Below are 24,583 nucleotides of genomic sequence, written 5' to 3'. Positions count from 1 at the left end.
TATAAAATATAAAAATAAATTATATTTATTTAAATTATCTAGGTATCTTCTTATTCTTTAAAAATTATATTCTATCTAATCAATAGTTAGCTTTAATTTAAAGATAGATCGAGAAGAATATACACTAAATCGTGAACCATTTATATCTTTTGATTAATTTTTTACATTAGATGTTAATCACAGTATATATAATTTTATTATTAAATAAATTATATGTTTTAATAAAATTATTATTAAACATATCTCGAATAATTTTTGTAAATAATATATATATATATATATATATATATATATATATATATATATATATATATATATATATATATATATATATATATATATAAATTGTCAGTTTAAATAAGTAATTGATCGATTTATTTAGGATTCAACTTTTAATGCATGGATCGGACTTTTTTTCCTTCTTAAAAAAATAAAATTCGCCACCTTAGCGATCCCACATGATCGATCCCATGATCATTTGTGAGGAGGTAAATTAAAAAATTACAGTTGATAGAATTCGCCGCCTTAGTGATCCCACACGATTGATCCCACGATCATTTGTGAGGAGGTAAATCAAAAAATTACAGTTGATCACGATGTAGGTCAATGAGTAATCGAACTTCTTGAACTAGGTCAATGAGTAATCGATCTGACCTAATGATTGATCTGTTGATCTGGTTCAAAGTTCCGACCTATGGTCGTAGCTTCTATAACAGTATTAAATTAATTTTGATTAAATTAAAATAGTTTTTATAAATTTCAGTAATTTTAATTAAATTGGTGAAGAGTGTTGCTATAATAATGCTCCATTTGCAATTTTAACCAAGAACATTTTTGTTAGTATCATAATTGACATAATATTTATTGTTATACCAACTATATCTTAATACATCAATTTTAAAATGATTTTGATTAAATTTAAATAATTTAAAATAAATTGTTAAGTAATATTTTAATATAATAATATTAAAATTTTAACTAAGTTAAATAGCTTTATTTTAACATGTTATAATAATTACGACGCTATTAAATTTGTGGTGGAATAAGAATGTTTTTGTGTGGAAAAATGATAGGACATTGTTTATATATTTTTTTAAAAAACACTTTTTTCTTATTTTTGGCCCAAATTAAAATTATTTCTTTATTTTGTTTAGCAAACCGGAAGACAAGTCTATTTTTCAACTTTCTTTATTTTTATTCTTGATTGAATGATTCACAAATTTTTTTAATTCAGCCCTATAAATTTTAAACTCTTGACAATATACACCCACTAAGTTCCCTTAACTAGATAATGGTGCAATAAACACATAGTATCAAAGTTACAAGAGCATTTTGAAAATAAAATGAAATATTAAAGCCCATTTTAAATATACTCATTTAACTTCTACTATATTAACAATGTCATCTAACAAATATCTACTGTCATAAAAGACTAAATTAAATCATAAAATTTAGTCCGAATTATCCTCTACTTATCTATTCATAAAATATACTTATTTACTTCTGGGGAGACACGGTGCGATGGTTAAATTTGTCAATGATAAATCAAGCATTTGAAATTCGAGATTCAATAAGTAGCGAATCTGATAACTTAATTGTTAAATTAGACCGTCATCTATGTTTTCTTTATTTATCTTAATGGTTAATAAAAAATTTCTATGGAATCAAATCAATTATCTTAGATTAATTGATTAAAAGGGCTTGATACATAATATCAATTAAAAATAATAATAATAAATAAAATAAATCTTGTATCGAATTTTCTCTTTCTTCAAATCTCTTACATATAACTTGATATTAAAGAGTATAAGCAAAGTTTACCAAAATATTTAAAGCCCTTAATGCTATGTTTGGAAGGAGATGAGGATACCTCCTCACAACAAATAGTCGTGGGGCCGATCGTGTGGATCGCTAAAGTGACGAATTTCACCTTTTATAGAAGAAGAAGACGAGGAAAGAAAAGAAAAGGATAAATAAAGAAGAAAAATTTTAATCCTCATTTAATTAAGATGGAAAGAAGGAGAGAGAAAGATAAATTTCAATCTTGTATGTCTAAATTGTTAAATTTTTTACATTTCAATTTGAAATATAAGAAAAGGAAACAAAATTTAAAAATATTTTATTCTAATTTTATCAATATTTTAAAATATTAATTCATAAATTAATTCATCTTTTTATATATCTCATCTTTGTGCCGTCACTTCTCACATAACGTGCACTATCATCACTCAATGTTCAACCACTCGCACTCTACGACGTTGTCTTTGTCCTCACCAAATCTCTCTATGGGAAAGACTTTAAAATATAAAAATAGATAATCTTAATCTTTTTCTTTTTCAATGACATGAATTTATCTAAAGAGTATGCATTATATATTTTAGGATTTTCTATATCCTATATTTTTTTTTACATGTAGTATAGAATTTTATATTTTTCATCCATTCTCTATTATTTTTTTAAAAAAAAGAATATTTTTATAACTTTATATATTTAACTTTCATTTCATTTCTTTTCTTAAATAAAATAACCATATTACATTAATAAATTTTTCATCTATTTCAAATAAATAAAACATAAATATTTTATTTCTTTTCTTTCTCTTCTTTTCTCTCCCTTCCTTGAATCTCTCTCATTCCATCCAAATAGAATATAAAAATTTACCAAATTAAAATATAGTTTAATTTTTTAAATTAAAATAATATTAATAATTATTATTTTACTTTTTTATAAATCGATAAATGAAAGAGAGGACGCAGGTCTACAAACGAAGGCCTATGGAGCGGATGGTTGTGGTTTTTATTCTTCCTTCTCTCTCTCTCTCTCTCTACTGCCTCACGCTTTGTGGTCGAGGAGGAGACGGGGGGCTGCAGTCTCTCCTCTTCCGCGCCTTTCGCCGCTCCGTTCCTCCATTTCTTCTCCCCCTCTCCTCGCCAATGGGAGCTTACTCCCATTCGCCACTGCCGCCCTTCCTCCTTACCATGATCCTTTGAGGGCCGCCGCCGCCCATGGACTACGACGCTGCCGCCGGGGTCCACAAGCGCGGCGTCCGGCCGCCGTCCGTCTCCGTGACGGAGGTCTCTGCCTCCTCCTCCACATCGCGCCGCCCCTCTATGGACGAAGGTTAGCTGCCTACCCTACCCCTCTCCAGATGCTCACTAGGGTTTCATCCTTCATCGCCCCCGATTGCCTGCCTTCTTTTCGTGTTTTCTTCCGATTCGTCGGAAAGGTCTCGTTTTGGGGGAATTACGGAGTTAAAATTGGCGTCTTAGGGCCTCGGTGAATGGGCGATTTGGGTCTGACGAATCGGATTCGGAAGTTGCCGGCTTTTCTATGTGAGAAGCAACAATGCGCTGGAAAGGATTAATTTTTATTTTTCCTTTTTAGCATCTTTCCGTATTTTTCCTTTGTTAATTTCGATGCATTTCCCCCAATTTGATTTTCTTCCGAATTTTTGTCAGAAAGCTGTTGTTCTGGTCGAATTACGAAAATTTTCTGGTTAAGGAAAGGAAGTAGTTGCGCTTCCGATTACGATTGCATTTGAACAATTGAGCTTATTTGTGCATGAATTTCTTTTTTCCGACACAGTTGTTCATTCTTCAAATTCTTGTCTTCATATTAAGCTGGTACCTTTTTCATTTTTGGTATAATGTAAGCCCACGCATTTGTTACAAGTGCAGAAGCAATGTGGCAAATGAGTATCAGAGAGACTGAATCCATGGAATCGGGATCCTACCCTGAGCGTCCAGGGGAGCCTGACTGTACTTATTATCTTAGGACTGGCCTTTGCAGATACGGGATGACTTGCAGATACAATCATCCTCATAACAGACAGATGGTAAAATTGTTTGTTTCTTGTCCCTCTTTGTAGTTATCTTTTTTCTGGAGAATGAATAATATTGCAGCGACCATTTTACACCTTTTTCCTTTTCCAAGTCTTGTATATTTCTGTTGACTTGCACATTTATGACATGGTGAATAGTTGGCGTGATTCAGTTATTAGTTTTTAACTACATAAAATTATAATTAAGGGGTTTCTCTATTTCTATGCGTCAACATTATTACACACCGGTTATGCACTTGATATGTGTAATGGCTAATTTATCAATGCGCTGATGTTGTAATCATTATGCACTTTATTAAGGAGTCCACCTTGCAACTGTGAAAAGATAATGTAAGCTCTCTTAAGACCACATTTCTTCTTACATGTGTCAGGAGACATAGTGCATCGAACATCACCTCACCATCAAGTGTATCGAACATCGAACACTTGGACTTTGTTTCCATTTCTTTTAATTATGTTACTGTATCAATACCTTCACTGATAAAACCATCACAATGTTACTGATCACGACTATGAAATATGCATTGCTTTTTGAGAGTTATTTCCATTAATATTGTCTTTGATGCCACTATTTCTGTTGATGCCTATAAGGTGGGGACTTCCAAGTACCAACATCATGTTGATCAAAAGGTTTTTATATACCATATGATCATTATGAGACGAAATGTTCTTTTTAAATTTCTTAGACATGTAGTAAGTATCCAGATACTTCATTGAAGACTTTGGTGCTGATGGTGGTTTCACCTTTTTGGTTTGGTGCTCAGCTGCTTGCTGTTGCCATTTTTGCCCATTTACTCTGTTGAGTTGGTTTTTGTAATATAACTTAGCTTTGCATAGTATTTGCTCTACATGCAAGTTCATTAGTATCACGGTCTTGACTAGATCCTATCTACCTTCAGGCTATTGCTACAGCAAGTATTAAAGGGGGATATCCTGAAAGGGTTGGACATCCTGAATGTCAGGTAACTGTCTTCCAAATAGTTTACTCATTCTACTCGTTCTATTTTGTGCATAAACTATTTGCCTTGCATCGTTTCCTATTTTTATCTGAAACCTAAAATACTTAGAACACACAACACAATTATTGTATTTTTTCTGAATAATACAAGAAAAAGTAATGGAATAAAGATGTCAAATTTCTTATGTCACTTCAGTATGTTGTCTACTTGTACATGTATGATTTCTATTTTTTATTTATTTTGGGTGTTCTCAATTGCCTTTGTAGTTGTAGAAATATACAATTTTTTATAATTGAATTAACCATCAATGAAATTATTATCTCATTTATCTTTGACACTCTCCATAAGGTTGTGTTTCCTAGAGTGAAAGAAAGTGTGAAAGAAAAGATTCCTAGGGAAATAAGGTTGGTAGAAGAAAATTGATAATAGAGTGATTCTTAACAAGGTTGGTAGGGAAATAAGGTTGTGTTTCTGAAAGAAAGAGGAATAAAAGTTATTTTAGTAATATATATATTTTTAAATGAATAAAATAAAATAATAATTAATAACTTTTTATAAAATGATTAACCATAATAATTTGCAGTAGCTTTCTTCCTAATTTGATTGTTTTTTGCTTGTAGAATGAAAGATTGTGTAAACTAGTTTCAATTTGATACACTTTTTGTCCTCAAACATTGTCAGTGTGGATGATTAGGTATCATACCCCCTTTATATGTTGTTCTATAAAAAAGACAGTCCCGTCTGCTTGAGGCCATCTGTGTGAATTTTTCTCTCAAAAATAAAGATGCATCAAAATATCCTTTGCTGAACTTAAAATGCAGCACCCCACACTTCTAACTCGTGGATGTCAATTCTTTGCCATATTTCTATTTTTTGGTTGCATCCATTTTGTGTTTGCCAAGGCTTTTAGACCTGTGATCTTCCAGTAATATTTCCAATCATCCTCAATTTCTGCATTCAGCTTCTAGTAGTTTATCCTGTATTTGATATTTATACTTCTACAGACAGCATTCTTGAATGAATCCTCATTAATTTCTAGCTATATTTTGAACTGTTATGTATGATTTACAACTGAATGATTTTGCAAAATTTTCATGCATAAAAGTATCTTTATGGTTCAACTTAATAACTACTGCATTTTGAATCTATGATACACACTTAATGAGCTTCACTTTATCAGTATTGGAGTTTCAATTCTTGGTTTAAGATCTTGCTTCGCCTTCTGTTGCATTTGCTAGTTCTATCTTCGGACGGGTACATGCAAATTTGGAGCTACATGCAAATTTCATCATCCTAGAGACAAGGCTGGAATTGCTGGTAGAGTCCAACTAAATATGTTAGGCTACCCAATTCGTCCGGTTTGTAATTGCCACTTGCTAATCTCTAAGCTTTTTTTTTTTTTTTTAAATTTTTTGCCAAGTGTATACCTATGATGTCTGTTAAATAACATAGAATTTACATATTATGTAGAATGAGATAGAATGTGCATATTATATGAGAACTGGAGTATGCAAATTTGGGGGCACTTGTAAATTTCACCATCCACAGCCTTCTAATACAATGGTTTCACTACGTGGCTCTACTGTTTATCCTGGTGTGCATTCTCCTACTTCTCCTCAGCAATCTTATCCTGGGGGTTTAACAAACTGGCCCCTGTCGAGAGGTTCTTTCATAGCTAGTCCGCGATGGCAAGGTCTTTCAAGCTATGCTCAAGTGATTGTTCCTCAAGGTTTAGTTCAAGTCCCTAGCTGGAACACATTTCCGGTAAGCCAAACTTTGTTTCATACTCCTTTGCCTTCCAGAATATTCATAAATCAGAGAAATAAGATCATTTTATATATTGCTGTCCCTCAGAGTTTTTCTGATTAAGAAAAATGATAGTTCAATCTGCGGAATTATATGGATATCAAATGCAGAGTTAGTTTTGATAGTTTTTCTTCAAATTTTCTTGTGAACTTCTGTATAGATGGAAATGATGCAAGCTTGGACGATACATTAATGGCCATGAATTTATGTACTCTGAACTGAAGTGGACTTAGAACCAACGTATGACCACAACATATTCAAGAATGCCAAACTGTACAAGTAACTGAGAGTAATGTTATATTTAAAGACCCCTTCATGAATATATATTTGGTTAACTTCAGTTCATTTGAAATTAGCCAAGATGGAGGGGCATTAGGATCCATCAGGTACATAACATTATCAGCAGTTAGGTGTCTGATTGGATCTTTAATTATAGAGTTGGTAATTTGTTTTATTAGTCTCGTTCATTTATTTCATCGTAGCTTGAGAAAGGAAGTTTTGTTTGCTGGCAACTAATGTAACTATAAAAAATTAATATGAGTTCCTGTTTGACCAGGATTTTTTCTTACTGACACATAGATTCATGCCAAATTTGGAAAGAGTCATGTATTCCTCTTACTCTTATGAAGCGTACATCAATCCTTCTCTTCCATTCTTATTTTTTTTATTATCTTAATACTTGATGATCAACCACTCTTATCCACAGAACAAACTCATTTGCTGTCCTCTAAAAATAAAAAAACACACAAAAACTGAAGGCTGCTGCTCTTCCAGTCTGTTATTTTTCTTCTTTAACCTGATGATATTTCTTCCTCTTTATTTTTAAAAGAGCATTCTTGTTTCCTCTCCTTTCCTTACTATCGTACATCAAAGTTTTTGTTGATGTTCATCAAAATAAACTCATTCAATTCCTTATCATTCTGGGAAATTGGATCAACACTACTCTGAAATCAGTCGTGGACGAATATACTTTCACTATGTCTAACATAACCGATGGTGTAGAAGGATTTGGGATCACAGCCTCCTTTTTTCTTTTCTGGAATTGAAAAGGGGCTAAGTTGTACATGCCCAACACTATTTATATCCCATAGTTATTATTCAGTTAATGGGGTTTCGTGCAAAATCCAGTCCCAGTCATAGCCTGGTTTTTTATCCTATGCAAAGCAAGCGAGCTACATCCTTGGTTCTCTATGACGGGCATATTGAATATTCCTTTGCACCTTCCCATACCATTTATGGCTGACTGTACAATAAAGACCAAAGTGTGGATCATTCCAGAAGTCTGTTTATCTGGTTGTTTATTCAAATAGACAAACAATTTTTGTGTAGTTAGTATATTAACACCTTTATGTGGTTCATTTCTACATTGTCCTCGTTCATAATTGTCCTTTCTTGTCCTCGGGGCAATGGTGCAACGGTAGGACATCCGGGTTGTGACCCAGGGACCCGCGGTTCGATCCCCAACTACGGCGTATTTGCAAGAATTTTCTTCCAAATGGGGAACGCAATCAAAGGATGCTGGGCATCTGGATTGACCGCCGTATGCGCTTCCCGATTTACCCTGGTGGTCGGTGGGAAACTTCCGTAGGACCGGGCCGGCCACCCCCAGGGATTGAGTCCATGAGACTGACTGGGATTTATCATTTTTTCATAATTGTCCTTTCTTACAAATACAACAAAGGAAGCTACTTTACAAAACAAGTAAAAGAATCACAGAAATAAATGAAAGGCCAGTGGATATGAGCAAGCAGAAGATAGTTGCTGGTAAAAAAGCAGTGAAATCTCAAAAGAGTTCTTTTTTTTTCCTCTTCTCCTTGCTTTTGACAGAAGCCACATACTTGGAATCTGTAGCTTTACTAGGATTCACTAGGGATCAAAAGGAACATAATCTTGGAAGTTTGAGAATTCCTCCGCATAAGATTGTGTTAGAGAATGTTAGATCTTCATAGCTAACCTTTCCTCTCTTTGTTTGTGTAATGACATCATTTTTCTTTCAGGGAGTAGCTCCATTGGGAGGACTTACAGATTCCACTTTCCAATTTGAAGAATGTATGCTTTAATGGTTAATGCCGATTAGGACTTTTGTAGTGCTTATAGAAGTCACTGAAACATATTCAACCTTTCTTGTCTTTCATTTTTTAGTGGTTGCTCTTCGCTATTTAACACCTATAGAAACAAAATGCAAGAAAGAATTTTGGCACATAGTATGATTTCGGTGCTCTTCTTTATGATTTGGCTTCTTTTGCTTTTAATCCATCTCCTAGATGCAACCATGCTACTTCACAAATGTACCTCTGATAGTAAACAATATATAAGCTGGATCGGCAACATATACTAGATTTGGCTGGAAACCATATACATTGTCAAAAGACCTTTTATATTGGCATACACTTCATTGATCACAGTTGAATAAGTTTTTGAAAATGCTCCCAGTTTAACTGTGTAGTGCAATGCGAATGGCATTATGATCCTATTAGTGTTGTTAGAAAGATAAACTTTGCAGGAAACCCTGAATATTTGGTAAATTTCATTCTCTACCTATGATAATCATTTCATGTTAATAGGATTTTTTTAGTTCTCCCTGCGATAGTTATCATGGTAGTTCTAATGATAATATATAATGAAGTAGGCCTGTGTAGAAAGAATTTCTTCTATAACATTGCTCCTTGAACTTTTGGGAATTTTTGTTTTATATCGGTAATGTGACATCTATGCGCTTGATTTCTTCCTTAAAAGTTATAGCTAGACCTCAAGATCAAATGCTACCTCAATAACCAGATTGCTTCTTTGATATACGGTTTTAACTATATGATTTCCCCTTTCACTACCCTTCTGATGTTGGATTATGCTACTATGACGAACATTTTCTGTTTATGTAGGGACAATTAGGAGCTGTTTCATCATCCGAGACTCCATTGCTTTTGCCACGAACAACACCGTTCTATGGGGCATCTCGGCAGAGTGAAACAGTGGCAGGGGTTCAGGCGACAGCCCCATCTTACCGATCAAATACTCTTCCCATGGGTCAGTATCTAATGGCAAGGGACAATGTCTTTCCTGAAAGACCAGATCAACCCGAATGCCAATTTTATATGAAGACTGGAGATTGTAAATTTGGCGCCGCTTGCAAGTTCCATCATCCTAGAGAGAGAATCGTTCCTCCCCCTAATTGTATGCTGAGTCCGTTAGGTCTTCCTTTACGCCCTGTAAGTTTCTCCCGTACTCATCTGTTTCTTTTTTATGCTCGAGGCATTCATCATCCAAGAAAACATATTGACATGACAATTTTAACACACCTTACCTTTTAACCAACCCTCGGAACGATAATTTTCATTCTTCTCATGCCTCATTGTTCTCTCATGGTCTACAAACCTGGTGCCTTATGCGTTCAATGACTATTGATCTCTATATTTGGAATTTGTTATGCGTTTCATGATCTGATCTAGGAACTTAGAGTCATCATCCATACATGATCTTTGGTATTTTGTCTCAATTGGAATCCAAGCTTTGTTGTGAACTAGATGCGTGCATCTTTCGACGACAAGGATCATGCTAACTATCGGATCGTGTTTTCGTTCTGGCAGGGAGAACCCTTGTGCATTTTTTATTCTAGATATGGCATCTGCAAGTTTGGAGCCCATTGCAAATTTAACCATCCTATGGCAACACCCACGGAGTTATACGCGTACAGTCTTTCTCCGACCTCTCTGGTCGACATTCCAATGGTGAGAAATTTCCTCGACTCCTCATCAAGCCCTACATCCGTAGAAGTTCCTCTCGAGGCCGCTACCGGGAAATCTAGGCGTCTTTCGCTCTCCGAGTCCTGACAAATTGCTTCAGGCAACGAAAGCATTCAATCCGAGGGATTACAGGCCACCTCAAGCATCGGTGGGAAAGTTTCTTCTTCTTTTTCCTAACCATTTGAGAGGTGCCCTTCCTTGTAAATGACGACTCCATCCATTATGTCGATGAGCCGGTGCCTACGCCGATAATGTACAGTTTTCTTCTTCACAAGGACTGCGACTTGTTGCTCTTAAGGCTGACAAAGTCTCCATTCTTGTTGTATTATATATATCTTGATGTTGTTTCAGGCGAAAACGATGCTCTGTATATTTGAGAAACACACTTTGTTTATATATGTAATTCTGTGAAAGTCGAGTTCTTGTATGTATGGATGGTAGAGCGGATGAATCAAGGTTTGAAATTTCATTCCGAGTAGGAGTTTGATTGCCTAGTTAGAACTAAACACACTTGCAAAGGGCGAGGAGAGTGGACTTGAGGAAGAGAAGTTGATGAGGACAAAGCTTATAGTTTACCTTGTCGAATTTGTTTATTTGCCCTAGTTTGTAGTTGTGGCTCGCTGAAGATCCAACTGATGGCTCTGGTTGAGAATCAACAGCTGAGCTTTGCTCGCGGCTAGAACTACTGAAGACGCAGACGCAGACACAGTATGCACACGATCGTAGAAGACACTCGCATACCTATCGAAATGTTTCATGTATTGGTTGGCTGGCAGAACGATAAATTATGCACACTAGCTGGCGCTGAAATTCATTAAGTCTCGAAAATAACCTCTTAAGTACAATAGGCTATTCCCCTTCCTTGAGATCCTGTATTGACGAGAATTTTGTACACTAAAGACTATCCTTTTTAATCTCCTTGTTACTATTTTATTTCATTTTCCAAAGTAAACAGGATTTAACGCAAACAAAACAGTAAGACACAATACAAATCATAATTATTTATATGAGCACATGAACAAATATCATAACAAAACATGGATCTACTAGGCGATTAACAAACCCGTAGAAGAATTCTTCACCACAAGATCACAATGTCATAACATGCACTTATCGACATTGAAAATTTCGTGCAATATGATGTATAACAAATATAGAGAAAATTCTTCACTATAAGATCACAATGGCAACTAGAAATTGCATAGCAAGCTACATTGTCAACAGAGATCAAGATCGAAATGTCGTTCGTAGGATGCATCATGTTACCGAGCTTTACGATGTCACATTATGACTAGCTGGGAATGGCGGAAAACCGATACCCTGGTGCACCCCTCCAAGAGTAATATGCGATCCGTGTCTCATAGAAACCTGCAATAAACATAAGTGATGAGTCCATACGAATGATTCATCAACTTCACCTATGGACATGTCTACCAGAGAGGGATAGAGCAAAAGAGATAGAACGAGAGAGCAGCAAGATTTCCTTGACTATTTTGATAGAAAAAGAAAAGACAAGGGGAGACGAGATAAATTTATAGAAATTCCAGAAATGGATATCGGGGATATTCGTTGCGTACCTGGAAGAAATGCAAGGACACCAAGAGTCAAGAGGCCATATGCTTGGGATTGCTCACCCTCCATATGGCCTGTAAAGATGAAGACTGAAAGAATAAGGAGTAGCATCCCAAGAGCCAGGAGAAAAAGTGCAAGGAAAACTGATTTCCATGGAACTCTATCAAGGGCCCTGGGGTTGTAGGCAAAGCGAAGGTCTTCTTTCACATGATCATCATCATCGTATGCATCAAGAGGAGAGTACCTAACATGACGCCTTGATGCCATGACGATACTCCTACTTAGATAGTTCCCTAATTAGCAATGCCTGCAAAATGAAATTCCAACAGTGATCATATTAGCTGGATAATGCAATATATAAACCTAAAGGCAGAAACTATAAACAAAAGATATGTAAAGATCATCACAGTATCAAAATTTTAAAGAAGAATTGTTAGTTTCTTTGTGAATGTTTTTTTTTTTTCTGTAACCACACCATTAGCAAAAATAAGAAATGGAAATAGTAACCAAATTATTGTGCAAAACTTGGATCATGTAGCAAATAGGAACTTCCTATTGAATAGTTGATACCATACCAAGCAATGAGGTGCTAAAGGTAGTAGCATCATTGGATAGTTGATACCACACTGAGCAAGGAGGCAGCAAAAGTAATAGCATCTTGGAAATAAATTTTTTAACTCCTTATTGAAAATGAGGAGGAAGAGAGAGTTGTGAGTGGCCCTAGAAGAATTCAAGGTATGGATCTGGATGAAGTTGAGCCAGCTTGGTCCAGGCAAATTGCTCAATAGGTGGTGCCCATCGCAACATTATCTAGAACTATATTACATGTTCAAACATTTAAAACTTGGGCATTTTATTCTCATATGCCAACTGCAAAACATCCTTCTAAAACTAGCATTCGAAAGAATTGAATAATATCACAGATTTTTCTGTAGTTTTAACCTTTCTTTTCATTTTACATCATATCATTTACACTTGTACTAACAGGTGCCGAACATAATACAAGGAACTAGAGCTTACATTGGTAGACTTGAAACATAAAATAAGAATATTTAGCTAATTGTCACCACTGTTACCTAAAATTATTTAGACAAAGCATGTCTTAGTATCACTTCTAAATCTTAAGCACAATGATCTTATATTAAATAAATTCATAGTTCATAGACATTAGATTTATCACATAGTAACCAATACTACTTTGAGAGAATCAATTACACTCGATAACGCAAAGGATACACCACAACCAACAAAAATTCAACTTAATATAATACCGATTGATTATTTGATTAATAAAATTGATGCAGCCAAGTGAAAAGTTGGGACTTTCAAGGATTGATGTCTTCATTAGGGGCATAAATTCATTTCTCTCTACTTTTGCCCATTTTGGCCAAAATAATACCAATGGTAAAACGGATCGAATCAAATTCCTACGTTCTCTCTATTTCCTTCCAATTAATCTAATAAAAATGATTTTTTGATCTTTCTTTATTTCCTTTTATTACTTCCGTCCAAGTAAAACACAACATCACAGAACCAAGCAACCTCAACGCATAAACATCAACAGCAGAAGAAACAGTAAAAAGCGAGTGAGAGAGAGAGAGAGAGGGACAGAGAGGGGAAAACCTTAGCCCACTGGATCAACACAAGGTCTGACCTTGATCGCCAGAAGCTATGTCGTTTCACCGGCACGGCACGGCCACCCACCCACCTCCGCTTATCCCGTAAGAAAGAACCAATCCTCCAAACAACCAGCCCTCACCAGATCTGGCCACAGAGAAGATCAATCTGAGAGGCTGCAAGAAGAACGCGGATCGGAAAGGAAGAGGAAGGAGGAGGAGAAATGCTCGCCTTCCACGGGAAGATCGCAATTTCGCCGCAGCCTCGCGAACCCTTTCGGTGTGGGCCCCCAAACGAGAAAATACAACGGAGAAATTCCCTTTTGAACGATAAACCCTTTTTTCTCGAAATGCCCTCGTAATATCCCTATTATCATTTCATCCCCTGTGCTTTCATAACTATTTTCAAACTAGTTCATACAATTTTCCATTATTATTTTATCCTAATATTTTCAAACCAATAGTAAAGTATGAGGATATTTTGATAATATTTAAAACTATGAGGTGAGTAAGACAATAATAGAATAATTAAAAGTAAAAATTTCCATATTACCCCTCGTATATCTTAAAAATATTCCAATTACAAATGAAAACAAAGTAGGCATTTATTGTATGAGAAGATAAATTAAGATTAAATAATTATAAATTTAAAAATAAAAATTCTTTGAAAAAAAATAATTACAACAAGTATCGATCGAATATAAATTATATAATTCGTAAGTTTTAATTCACTTCATGTTTGAATTCTTAATTACTTCGATATAGGAGTTGAATTTGCTACCCTCCCACCACTTGTCCCCTTGTATTTAGCCATCTTTCACTAATTGCCTCATAATTTCGATCACAAAATTTCTTCCATTTGTCGCAAATCTACCGTATTTCTCTCCCTTCAAAGACCTCTTATTCTTCATCCTCTCCCTCCTCTTGACTTGTGTGTGTCGATCGCTTGTTAGGCACGAGAGGAGAAGACCGAGAGCCAAGGTGTTGGTGTTGCCTCCGGAGCTCCCAATAGCTCAATAGGCCTCCGTTGCCATTTTGTGTACTCATGGACATGGAGAAAGATAATAGTGCAACGAGTGGGCACAACACTGATGATGAGGACAAGGTCACTCGCAAATTGAGCTCTACCTCGATTGTCACCGACGATGAATGTGGTGGTGACGATGACAATGATGAGAAGCGAGCTATTTTGCTCGGTCCACAAATGGGGCTCAAGGAACAACTTGAGATGGACAAGGTGCTTCCTTAATTTTACGAATAATTTTCTTACATCAAGCGTTCGATGATGAGATAATAACTTTGTGGAGTCTATAGGATGATGAGAGCTTGAGGAAGTGGAAGGAGCAACTCCTTGGAAGTGTCGATCTCAATGAAGTCGGGGGTAATTAATCGATATACTTTGATTGTTATAACTTGATCGTTAGCAATTTTGAAAAAAAAAATGTTGCCTTGAGTCCCTTTTGCCCAATTGTGTTGTGCTTTGGTGTTCTCAGAGACACTTGACCCGGATGTGAAGTTTCATGAGTTGATCATAGTGACTCCTGATCGTCCTGATCTAGTCTTGCCGATTCCTTTTGTTCCTGATTCAAAGGGTTTCGCATTCGCGCTCAAGGAAGGTTCTCGCTATCGTCTCAAGTTCTCCTTCATCGTCGCCAACAACATTGTTTCGGGTCTCCGATACACTAACATTGTTTGGAAAAAAGGGATGAAAGGTGCCTCCTAACTTTTGTGAATATTCATAATAAGGGCATTCGAATTATATATTTTTTTAATGATTAGTGATCGAAATTTTATATGTATACATTCTCATTGTTCAGTCGAGAATAATAAAGTGATGCTGGGGACATTTAGCCCGCAAAAGGAGCCTTACATATATGAACTAGAAGAAGAGACTACTCCGGCTGGCTACCTTGCAAGGGGATCATACAGTGCAAAGACGAAGGTAAACATGTTTTGTTCCACCAATGACACGATAAAAAATCTTTTATTTTTTTGTTTTTGGTTTCAGTTTGTGGACGATGATGGAAAGTGCTTCTTAGACATGAACTACTACTTTGAAATTCGAAAGGATTGGCCAAATTGATCACCGATGTCATCGTCATCATTGCTGCCATATCTATCGACTTTGGTCTATTCAGTTCAAGACCTAGAGTTAAGATCTAAACTCCTTTTCGAGGAGTTAGAGTGATTTCTTTTTTCAATTGCATATTTGCAACTAATCAATAGTTTTCCATTGCGATATTGAATTAATCACTTATGGTCTTAGAATCTTCCTTCAAAAGAAACAAAAAATATGCTATTTATTTTCGATGTTTCATCTCTAATATCAATTGTTTGAATTTGCGTACTAAATGTAACAATTATATGGTTTCTTGGTTGAGTCACAATGATCGAGCTAAATCAATTATACTAGAATCACACGCGAGTACTGGAGAATCAACTTCGACGATGATTATAAGATCTATCGTGTGACGATATTATTGTTGGATATCATGATGTGTTAGTATTTGCTATTCGAGAGTAGGAGAAACATGTCATCTTTTTGAAGTTATAAGCTTAATTTCGTTATTAATAGTTAGAAAATAGTTAAGTAATTTGGATATTAAGCTTAATTTTTTAAATAAATTAATAAAAATAAAAAATAAGGGAAAATATTTAGAAAATAAAAATCCAAAAAGATAGAGAAAATATGACAAATAAAAAATAATTAAGTAATTTTTAATCTGTTTATTTATTATTTTTTAAAAAATATTTTTAAAATTTTAAAATTTTAAATGGGCTAGCTAGAACCCGAATCATGCCTAACCCACGAGCCAATTAGCCATCCTTTTCCAACCCAACCTATGGACCAATCGAACTTGACACGACACGACATGACCAATTCCTTTGTGGGTCGTGCCGGACATAGCCCGAATCGGATTGTGCTGAGCCACGTCGTTTGGCAGCCTAGTCGACCTAATAACTTAAACCCACAAAAATTGGAAATCAAAATGTAGGGACCAAGTTAACAATATTTAAAATCCAAGGGTCAAATTAATAAAATAAAACTTTAAGTGCAAGGCTAAAATAATAGCAACCTACAAAGTTCTCAAAAAAGTCCTCGGGAAATAAATATTAGCAAAATTAACCGAATAAACAAACATTTTTTCCCAGTTTGCCTCTTAAACTTTCATTTTTTTCATTTTTGTTATCGAAATTCTTTCGAGAGGAAGCGAACACTAGTAGTGATAGTTACTTATGGAAGAGGATGCGGGTCTAGCTCAGCGCGGATCCAAAAGAGATAGATCGACATAGAAGAGGAGCATCCCCTCGTTATATTTCAACCATGAAAATGAAACTTTAGATGCAAAATGACAATTCAGAGAGTTTGCGAAGTCACTTGAAAAAAGCATTAAAATTTTAGAGTAAAATGAAAAATTACTAAAGACAAGAAAGAAAGAATAACAATCAATAAAGGACAAAAAAGTACTCCTTTCATTATTATATTTTTAAAAGGATTTTATCTACATGTTAATTTAATTAAAATTTCTATCCAGAATATTATTATATTAAAATATTTTTTATATATTAGTTAAAATTATCAAATTATTACGCTCTGTTTACTTTGAAAGAGGGAACAGAGAAGGAAAGAATTTTAGGGTGGGGAAAAAATTTCTACAGTAACAAATTAAGACATTTTTTTAATGTTATTAAAAAAAGGAAAATAAGGAGGTATTTGGTTTGGAAAACTTTTTTCTAATTTTTATTTTTTATTTTTTATTTTCTGATCTAATGTTTAGAAAATAGAAAATGTATTTAATATGATATATTATTTTTTATTTTCTAAAAAAGAAAATTAGAAAATGTATCTAGGAACCTAGGTCCCTGATCCAGTAAAATCAAAGTGGTCTGGATAGGGGTGTAAATGAGCCAAGCTGCTTACGAGCTATTCGAGTTTCGGTTCGAAATTTTTTTTATATATTAATGAGTCAAGCTCGAACTAAGTTCGTTTAACTTTTAAACGAGCTATTTTCGAACCGAGTTCGAACTAAACTCATTTAACTTTAAACGAGCCTTTTTCGAATCGAACTCGAGCCGTTCGTAAACTATTTAATTTCATTACGAGCCAAGCTCGAACTTAAGAATTAAAGTTCGAATCAAACTCAAGCCGAACTCGAGCTTAGAAAAAATGAACCGAGCTCGAGCTCGAGCCTCTTACTATTTGGCTCGATTCGGTTCGATTACACCCTTAGGTCTGAAAATCTATAGAAGAGAATATGATGGAACCTTGAAGCGAGTAGGAGGGATGAGTGATGTCGGCAAACTTGAGGAGGAACGAGAGGGTGGCATCATGCGTAGAGGAAAAGACTCACGAGAAGGGCTGCGGCATTGGCTTGCTTGCGCGAGGAAGGGAAAATCGAAAAGGATCGTGTGTAGGAGAGGTTGCGGTGAGAAAAAGAGTTGTACAATAAGATTGCGACGTCGGGAGAGAAAAGGAGTTTGTGCGATGAGGTTGCGGCGTCGGGAGAGAAAAGAAGTTGTGCAATGAGATTGCGTCGTCTGGAAGAAATTTGGAGTTGTACAATGAGATTGTGGCGTCGGAGGAGAAAAGGAATTTGTGCGATGAGGTTGCGACGTCGGGAGAGAAAAGAAGTTATGCAATGAGGTTGCGTCATCGGCAAGAAATTTAAAATTGTACGATCAAGGTTAGGGCGTGTGGCGTTACTATAACCATATTTTCACATTTTCTATTAGTCAACCTTAATTTTTATTTTTCATAATAAAATAATATTTTATTATTTTAATTTTTTTTAGAATGAGACTGAAAAATATAAAATAAGCAGTAATTAATTTTTAAAAAATAAAAAAAAACCAAACTCATCGACCGCTCATGGTGGATGAGCCGAAAAGCTACCACGCCCAATGTCCTCTCATGGCGAATCGAGCGCTGCTGCTTCCTCCCACTTCTCCATCTCCATCATCGATCGCGAGTCTCTTTCAAACAGAGAAAACCAGCGCAAGCAGATTGCGGAACGGTCAGCTCTCTTGCTTTTCTTCTTCAATGGAACAAGCAAATTTTTTCATTCTCATTCGATCGGTAGTCTTTTATTAGTTTGATTGAGCAAGATCAAAATTTTCCCCATTCACATTCACAGACATAATATTTTAGGCAAAATGACCAGATCTGACCACTATCTTCCTCGCTAGTGTGGTTTTGGTTGTGAGCAGTGGGGGAAGATGGAAATGCTCCAAATCAACAGCCCCCGCAATTCCATTTCCTCCCCCCAAAGTGGAGAAATGGTCCCCCAATGTCATCGATCCACTTCCCTTTCTCCGACAAAATCATATATTATACAGATCGTAGTAGCTTGGATCCTGTCATCCATGGCGGAGATTAGTTTTGATAGGCATTTGGTGTCGTGATAAATGGATTTCAAGTGCAAACTGAAAGCTCAAATCTTTATAAAAAAAATTGATCTTTTTATTGCCGCACCATGTTTCTTCCTTTGTTTTGTTTATTTGTTAGCTTTCCATGGCAGGAACTGCTTTTTCTTCCTGCCTTCCTTCTGTGGTCCACTTTCTTTCATTGCACAGATTGTTTTTTAATATTTTCCCCTCTTCTATTTAATCAAACCACAAGGCAACTGCCCAAAGGATCCTAATCTCTCCTTCTTCTCTTGCCATCAATAATTTTTTGGGGGTTTTTGGAGTCATGTTTCAGGGCCAGTTGCCACCATCCTTCAGAGGCTCCTTCAAAGCCCTTGAAGCTGACATCAACCATGCCAACACCTTGTAGTTTCTCCTTCTTTCATGTTTCATATGTTCTCTTTTCCCAATTAGTTTCAGTAATCAAAGGGTTGCTATCAGATATTTGCCTCTCGGTTTGCGAATTTGATATATAGGAGACTCTTTTGGGATTGCAGGGCAGGTGCTGTTCAAAGGGCTTATGGTGGTGCTTGCCTTCAGATGAGGTTGTCTTGTAGCCCCTTGGCACCCTTTTTCCTTTACCTAATTCAGTGGTTGGACTGCACTTGTTATGCCCTTACTAGCCATTTAGGGCTTTTTCAAGTACTGGTCTACAAGGTACTCTTCCAACAAGTTCTCGCATAAGCATTGGAGAATAAGTGACCTTGAGGCTTGTGTTGCAGGTTTATGCAGATGGTGTGACCACCATATCTACATTCGAAAGGAGGGCAAGTATTCGAGAATTTTACGGTGAGTAATCAGAATTCAAGTTCTTCTTTTGTGTATGTCTGTTAAAGATTCTTGAACTGCAGGTATTATATATCCTTCCCTTCAACAGCTTGAAGGTAACTTGGCAGAGAAGGGCCGAGCGAAGGAGATAGCAGGCAGGAAAAGGGCAGAAGAGTGGAAGAAGCTTTTCGATAAGGATTTGGATCGAGACGATGAATGTGGCATTTGTCTGGAGGTTTGCACCAAGATGGTGCTGCCAAACTGCAACCATGCTATGTGCATAAAATGCTATCGTGGCTGGTAAATTCTCGATTCACATCCGTGTTATCGATCGACTATATGAATCAAGTTCTTTGTGAATTATGCTTTGCAGGAATGTGAGGTCTCAATCCTGCCCCTTTTGTAGAGGAAGCATTAAGAGAGTGCGCTCGAGAGACCTATGGGTGCTTACAAACAAGAGTGATGTGGTTGATACAATGACTTTGGAGATTGATAATTTGAAGCGTTTCTACCAGTACATAGATAGCTTGCCACTGATCATTCCGGATACCCTTTTCTTGGTTTACTACGATTATGTAGTATGACTGGAGATTCGCGGAGAAAAGTGTACAGATTGCTCGTCACCAATCTTGCCTTGTGGATTGGATTTGGTAAGAAAAAGTTCTTCCGACTCTCACAGTTCACATGTTTGAACTAGTGAATAGAGTAGCACTTCAACTTCCCATAGAATAAATCACAAATGATTGCTGTATTTGGGATCCAAAATGGTATTTCCAGGGTCCTGAAAAGGCTTTGTGTAAAGGGAAAACATTCATAGAAAAGCAATGGTAAGGATCTATTGCTTGGTATTTCTGTGATCCCATTTACTTTGTTGAACGCAAATACAAAGATTGAGTGGTCCTTAAGCCGACCATTGCGTACGTACCCGTATGGCACGAGATTTTAAATCATGAATCCAGGAAGTAAGTATGATGTCATACCGATGAGTGTGGCGTGATATTTTAAACCATGAATCGAGTATAGTACCATATAACTGCTGAGGGGTTCATTGAAATGCTAAATAGTATACTTTGCAGAAAAAATCAGTTACTTTCTTTTCCTTTCACTCTTAAACTTATGAATCAGCTTTAACTTGCAGACTGTTCCGGTTGGATGCCGTCGACAGTCAAGCCATCAGTCAATAATATGTCACCTCAATCTTCGTCTATCCCGTTGACGAGAAAAACCTTAGAAAAAAGAGAATTGAACGAGTGGATTAGCAAGGTGCCGGGGATCTCCGACGAGTCCACTCCGACGTTCAAGTCAGCCAAGAACAAGAAGGAAGAAGGAAAAAGTAGTATGCAAGTGTCTAGAATTCGAGAGAGTCCTTCCTTCATCCCTATGAGGGTTTATATACCAGCCGGGGGAGCACGATCTTCAGAGAGCAACGTGTGTGATTTGTTGTCAATGCGCCATTCAAGGCACTAACACTGACGGTTTTTAATTATCCAACGGTTTAGCAGAGCTGACTATCTTCATCTGGCGGTGGCAAATACAAGCACGTGAGAATTTAGGGGATTAGGTTTGGAAATCCAGTAACCCGTCCTTATCCTCTTGGCGACATTTTCACGCTTGGCTATTTTCTAGTACCAAGGGTGGCGAGAAGAGAGTTTGAGCGGCCGAGTCGTTGGTATTACTGGCCGAGCTGAACTGAACGTGTGGCCGAGCTGACCTGTATGGGTGGTCGAGCTGACCTGAATGTCTAGCTGAGCTGATTTGTATGTGTGGCTTGAAGCTGACCAGAATGTTTAGCCAAGCTGACCTGAATGTCTGACCGAATGTCTGGCCGAGCTGACCTGTATGTGTGGCGAGCTGACCGAGCTGATCTGAAATGTGTGGCCGAGCTGACCTGTATATGTGGCCAAGTTGACCTAAATGAGTGACCGAGCTGACCTGAATGTCTGGCCGAACTGACCTGAGCGTGTGGTCGAGCTGTTTGAGTGGCCGAGTTGTAAGAGCATGTGGCCGAGCCACATGTTACGGTAATTTGATCGTCTCGAGGCGTTACTGGGCCAGCCAAAGCACAGTTTGATCATTGATCGTTACATGTTAGGTCGGATGCCAACTTGGATTGATTATTGACTCCTTTTTACCATGTCAAACCCACAAAGATATGCCATATCACACACTAAGTCATGTATGGCTGAAATAACCTACTTTTATAGGATTGGTGTTGAACATCGTCTAAATTGAAAAAAGTTAGATTAGATCGGATCGATTGAAGTAGACAAATCATGGTTCAAAATCGCCTTGACGATTCAGAACTACTGGTTTGACTATTCATAATCGTCTGTTCAATGGATCAGAATGGTCAATTCGACGATTTAAAAAATCTCAACTTTTAACTTTAGCTTTCAAAATGGTGTGGTTCACAATTTGAAATATTCCGTTTACAATTTGTGACGATTTAAGTTTAATATTTATATTTTATTTTAAAAAATATTTTAAAAATTATAAATGTGGAAAAATAAAAAAAAAATAAAAAGGGTTTGATTATTTAGGTTCAAACTATAGAATAAATATTATATAAGTTATATTTTTTTGATAAATTTTATATGTTCGATCACAGACTTCATTATATAATTGAAAATAATATTAAGACTCTTCAATAAAAAATTAATTAATAAAAAACTTAATCAATTTAATTGATTTTTAAAATTATTAATTGAAATCGGATCGATTTAATTAAAATAATTACTATTTTAAAAAATTAACTTTCGACCAAATTAAAATTTAAAGTTAACTATCATGAGTAATATGAGTTAACTTGGGTTCAATATCGGGATTTGTACTCTCTACACACCCACATATGATAGAGAGACTCTCCCATTGCATACATTGATATTATTAATGCACTTGCAACATTATAAAGTAATCATATTATCTTGAAACTCCCAATGCGAGATTAAAATTCTATCACAATGATGTCTCCTCCTTCATCCACCTCTCCTTTTCAATTCATTTTTCCAATAGCATTTTCATCATATGGGTGTCCTATTTCTAATCCAAGTCAAATGAGCGCTCCATTTGATTTAAATTGTCTGAAATATCTTTATAATCCATGATCATTCATGTGTAACTTTATATCATTTTGATTTTACTTCTCTGATAATCTAATTAAAATAATATTTCAATGAATAAATAATGAAAACTCCATAATATTTACTATATTTCAAATGAATATTTGATCATCATGATTGATTATGAAGTAACTAGCTTTTACAATGTATAAAAGTTAGTTGTTAATTTCTATACGACTTAATGATCAGATAATATAGGAATATTGTAGGCTGTTAAAGTTAGAAGAGACATCTATTTGACTTTAATTAAAAAAAGAAAAAGTAATATGATTTTAATTAAAAAGTATGGTACTGGGTGACATCCCAAGTACCCATTTTTATCCTTTAATTTTATTTTAGGTGGTCAAAGAAACTAATTTCCTAGTTTGAAAGAAACTAATTTCCTAAAAATTTTTATAAAAAATTGTTATTTAAAAGACTTCAAACCTTTAAAAATAAAAGTATGTTATATTTACGGTAAATTGGAGAAGACTCCTCAAATCCAAATTGGACTTTGTGATCAATCCTCACCCAATATTTCCTTTGCATGCACTCCCCAAACCTTACGCTCTGTTTGGATCGGGTGAGAGACGGTTCATTAATGGAAGGGGAAGGAAGGGGAAGGGAAGGAAAGGGAGAAGAAGAAAAGTAACCTGTTTGGGAGGAAAGGAAGGTTAAAAGGAAAGGAAATGTAAATTAAAGATATAAAATGTCAAGAATATCCTTAGCCGCATCCATCCTCTCGGCCTCCGCCCCGCCCCAGATCGGCACCGTCTGCTCCGACGTGGATGCCTTCCTGCGCCGCCACGGCTCGGACCAAAGCCGTGCATTCTTCTCCATCGCCTTCCCCTCCCTCATCTGCCGCCTCATCGGCTTCGACGACGTCCCCCCACCTTCCTCCGTGGCCGCCGCCCGCCCCACCCGTCGGTCACGCCTTGTTCGATGGGCAGATACTCCGCCTTCCGCCCAACCACCACCGACGAGGGTGCCGCCGCCACTGAGGACCCCGCCATCCTCTTCTCCCCCGTCCTCCACCTCTTCTGCTGCCTCCTCTGCGCCGCCGCAGGCTTCCGGTGTGGCTGGAGGCGAGTGGCGAAGGTTTAGAAACGAGGATGGATGGGTAAAATTGGAATAAAGATCTCTAATATTTACTTCTCCTTCCTTACACCCCGATTTGGGGTGTAAGGAATTGTGCAGGGATGGCAATTAGACCCGGACCCGATGGGGAATCCGTTCCCCGAACCCATTTTGACCGGGGAATCCCCGAATCCGAGAAAGCGGGGATGGGGATGGGGAATCCCCGAATCTCGGAAAACGGGGATGGGTCGGGGATGGTATTCCAAATATTCCCCGTCCCCATCCCCGAACCCGACCCATCTTATAGTTAACTCTTTTTATTTTTTTTCTTTTGTAGGATAAGTGGTGTCAAAATTTTGAAAAATTGAAGAATGGAAGAACTTCAAACTTATTGTATCGATTATGCATTAGTTGGATGTTTTAGAGATAATGTTTTGTTTTAGAGTTTAATATTTGGTTTTATAATGTTATTTTGTAAGGATTTTATAATATATATACATATATATATATATATATATATATATATATATATATATATATATATATAAATTAATATTAAAAAAAAAATAAGACGGGGATGGGGATGGATATGGGTATGGGGATACCCATGAAAATATCCACGGGGAAAACCAACCCCGAAATCCGCGGGGATCCCCGAAACCCGCTGGATACCCGAAACCCGACGGGGATGGGGATGATA

The 24,583-nt window shown here is 36.4% G+C and overlaps 4 protein-coding genes across 8 annotated transcripts; 3 read left to right on the top strand and 1 right to left on the bottom strand.

The window, feature by feature from the left end:
• Positions 1-2,803: 2,803 nt before the first annotated feature.
• On the top strand, positions 2,804-10,759 carry LOC141838513 (zinc finger CCCH domain-containing protein ZFN-like). Its single transcript, XM_074726019.1, has 7 exons — positions 2,804-3,120; positions 3,678-3,835; positions 4,741-4,803; positions 6,039-6,158; positions 6,271-6,564; positions 9,486-9,812; positions 10,191-10,759. The coding sequence occupies exons 1-7, from the start codon at positions 3,006-3,008 to the stop codon at positions 10,431-10,433; spliced, it is 1,320 nt and encodes a 439-aa protein (XP_074582120.1). The 5' UTR covers positions 2,804-3,005; the 3' UTR covers positions 10,434-10,759.
• A 615-nt stretch (positions 10,760-11,374) lies between these two features.
• On the bottom strand, positions 11,375-13,821 carry LOC141836864 (uncharacterized). 3 transcript variants are annotated; one of them, XM_074724328.1, is made up of 4 exons: positions 13,767-13,821; positions 13,542-13,682; positions 11,924-12,225; positions 11,375-11,714 (listed from the first exon to the last, which is right to left on the bottom strand). In XM_074724328.1, exons 3-4 carry the CDS (start codon positions 12,183-12,185, stop codon positions 11,638-11,640), a joined length of 339 nt encoding a protein of 112 aa, XP_074580429.1. In that variant the 5' UTR covers positions 12,186-12,225; positions 13,542-13,682; positions 13,767-13,821; the 3' UTR covers positions 11,375-11,637. The 3 variants fall into 3 exon arrangements, with proteins under 3 accessions (XP_074580429.1, XP_074580431.1, XP_074580432.1); XM_074724330.1 differs by having other exon boundaries at positions 11,924-12,211; XM_074724331.1 differs by having other exon boundaries at positions 13,573-13,682.
• A 758-nt stretch (positions 13,822-14,579) lies between these two features.
• LOC141840707 (rho GDP-dissociation inhibitor 1-like) lies at positions 14,580-15,617 on the top strand. The gene is made up of 5 exons (XM_074728765.1): positions 14,580-14,771; positions 14,849-14,915; positions 15,028-15,246; positions 15,352-15,476; positions 15,543-15,617. The coding sequence occupies exons 1-5, from the start codon at positions 14,580-14,582 to the stop codon at positions 15,615-15,617; spliced, it is 678 nt and encodes a 225-aa protein (XP_074584866.1).
• A 2,790-nt stretch (positions 15,618-18,407) lies between these two features.
• Positions 18,408-20,928, top strand: LOC141841225 (E3 ubiquitin-protein ligase AIRP2-like). 3 transcript variants are annotated; one of them, XR_012602788.1, is made up of 6 exons: positions 18,408-18,549; positions 19,438-19,597; positions 19,663-19,729; positions 19,792-20,008; positions 20,082-20,358; positions 20,847-20,928. XR_012602788.1 is itself a non-coding variant. In XM_074729365.1 (5 exons), the coding sequence occupies exons 1-5, from the start codon at positions 18,437-18,439 to the stop codon at positions 20,290-20,292; spliced, it is 768 nt and encodes a 255-aa protein (XP_074585466.1). In that variant the 5' UTR covers positions 18,408-18,436; the 3' UTR covers positions 20,293-20,556. The 3 variants fall into 3 exon arrangements, 2 of the variants coding, with proteins under 2 accessions (XP_074585466.1, XP_074585467.1); XM_074729365.1 differs by lacking the exon at positions 20,847-20,928 and having other exon boundaries at positions 20,082-20,556; XM_074729366.1 differs by lacking the exons at positions 18,408-18,549; positions 20,847-20,928 and adding an exon at positions 19,210-19,306 and having other exon boundaries at positions 20,082-20,556.
• The last annotated feature ends 3,655 nt before the right edge of the window (positions 20,929-24,583 follow it).

The sequence above is a fragment of the Curcuma longa genome, chromosome 11 (genome assembly GCF_044706935.1).
Source record: "Curcuma longa cultivar G26 ecotype Majalengka, Jawa Barat chromosome 11, ITB_CL_G26_1.1, whole genome shotgun sequence".
In the NCBI taxonomy this organism is placed as follows: domain Eukaryota; kingdom Viridiplantae; phylum Streptophyta; class Magnoliopsida; order Zingiberales; family Zingiberaceae; genus Curcuma; species Curcuma longa.
This window is presented reverse-complemented; position numbering and strand designations above follow the sequence as displayed.

What these genes read in the sequence shown, in the direction of transcription:
- LOC141838513 (XM_074726019.1), top strand. Translation starts at nt 3,006, where the DNA reads ATGGACTACGACGCTGCCGCCGGGGTCCACAAGCGCGGCGTCCGGCCG. An exon ending in CCGCCCCTCTATGGACGAAG is followed by an intron (nt 3,121 to 3,677) that starts GTTAGCTGCCTA and finishes TTACAAGTGCAG; the next exon opens with AAGCAATGTGGCAAATGAGT. An exon ending in ATCCTCATAACAGACAGATG is followed by an intron (nt 3,836 to 4,740) that starts GTAAAATTGTTT and finishes ATCTACCTTCAG; the next exon opens with GCTATTGCTACAGCAAGTAT.
- LOC141840707 (XM_074728765.1), top strand. Translation starts at nt 14,580, where the DNA reads ATGGACATGGAGAAAGATAATAGTGCAACGAGTGGGCACAACACTGAT. An exon ending in AACAACTTGAGATGGACAAG is followed by an intron (nt 14,772 to 14,848) that starts GTGCTTCCTTAA and finishes TGGAGTCTATAG; the next exon opens with GATGATGAGAGCTTGAGGAA. An exon ending in TTGGAAAAAAGGGATGAAAG is followed by an intron (nt 15,247 to 15,351) that starts GTGCCTCCTAAC and finishes CTCATTGTTCAG; the next exon opens with TCGAGAATAATAAAGTGATG.
- LOC141836864 (XM_074724328.1), bottom strand. Translation starts at nt 12,185, where the DNA reads ATGGCATCAAGGCGTCATGTTAGGTACTCTCCTCTTGATGCATACGAT. An exon ending in TGTCCTTGCATTTCTTCCAG is followed by an intron (nt 11,715 to 11,923) that starts GTACGCAACGAA and finishes TGTTTATTGCAG; the next exon opens with GTTTCTATGAGACACGGATC.
- LOC141841225 (XM_074729365.1), top strand. Translation starts at nt 18,437, where the DNA reads ATGTCCTCTCATGGCGAATCGAGCGCTGCTGCTTCCTCCCACTTCTCC. An exon ending in AAGTATTCGAGAATTTTACG is followed by an intron (nt 19,730 to 19,791) that starts GTGAGTAATCAG and finishes CTTGAACTGCAG; the next exon opens with GTATTATATATCCTTCCCTT. An exon ending in ATAAAATGCTATCGTGGCTG is followed by an intron (nt 20,009 to 20,081) that starts GTAAATTCTCGA and finishes TATGCTTTGCAG; the next exon opens with GAATGTGAGGTCTCAATCCT.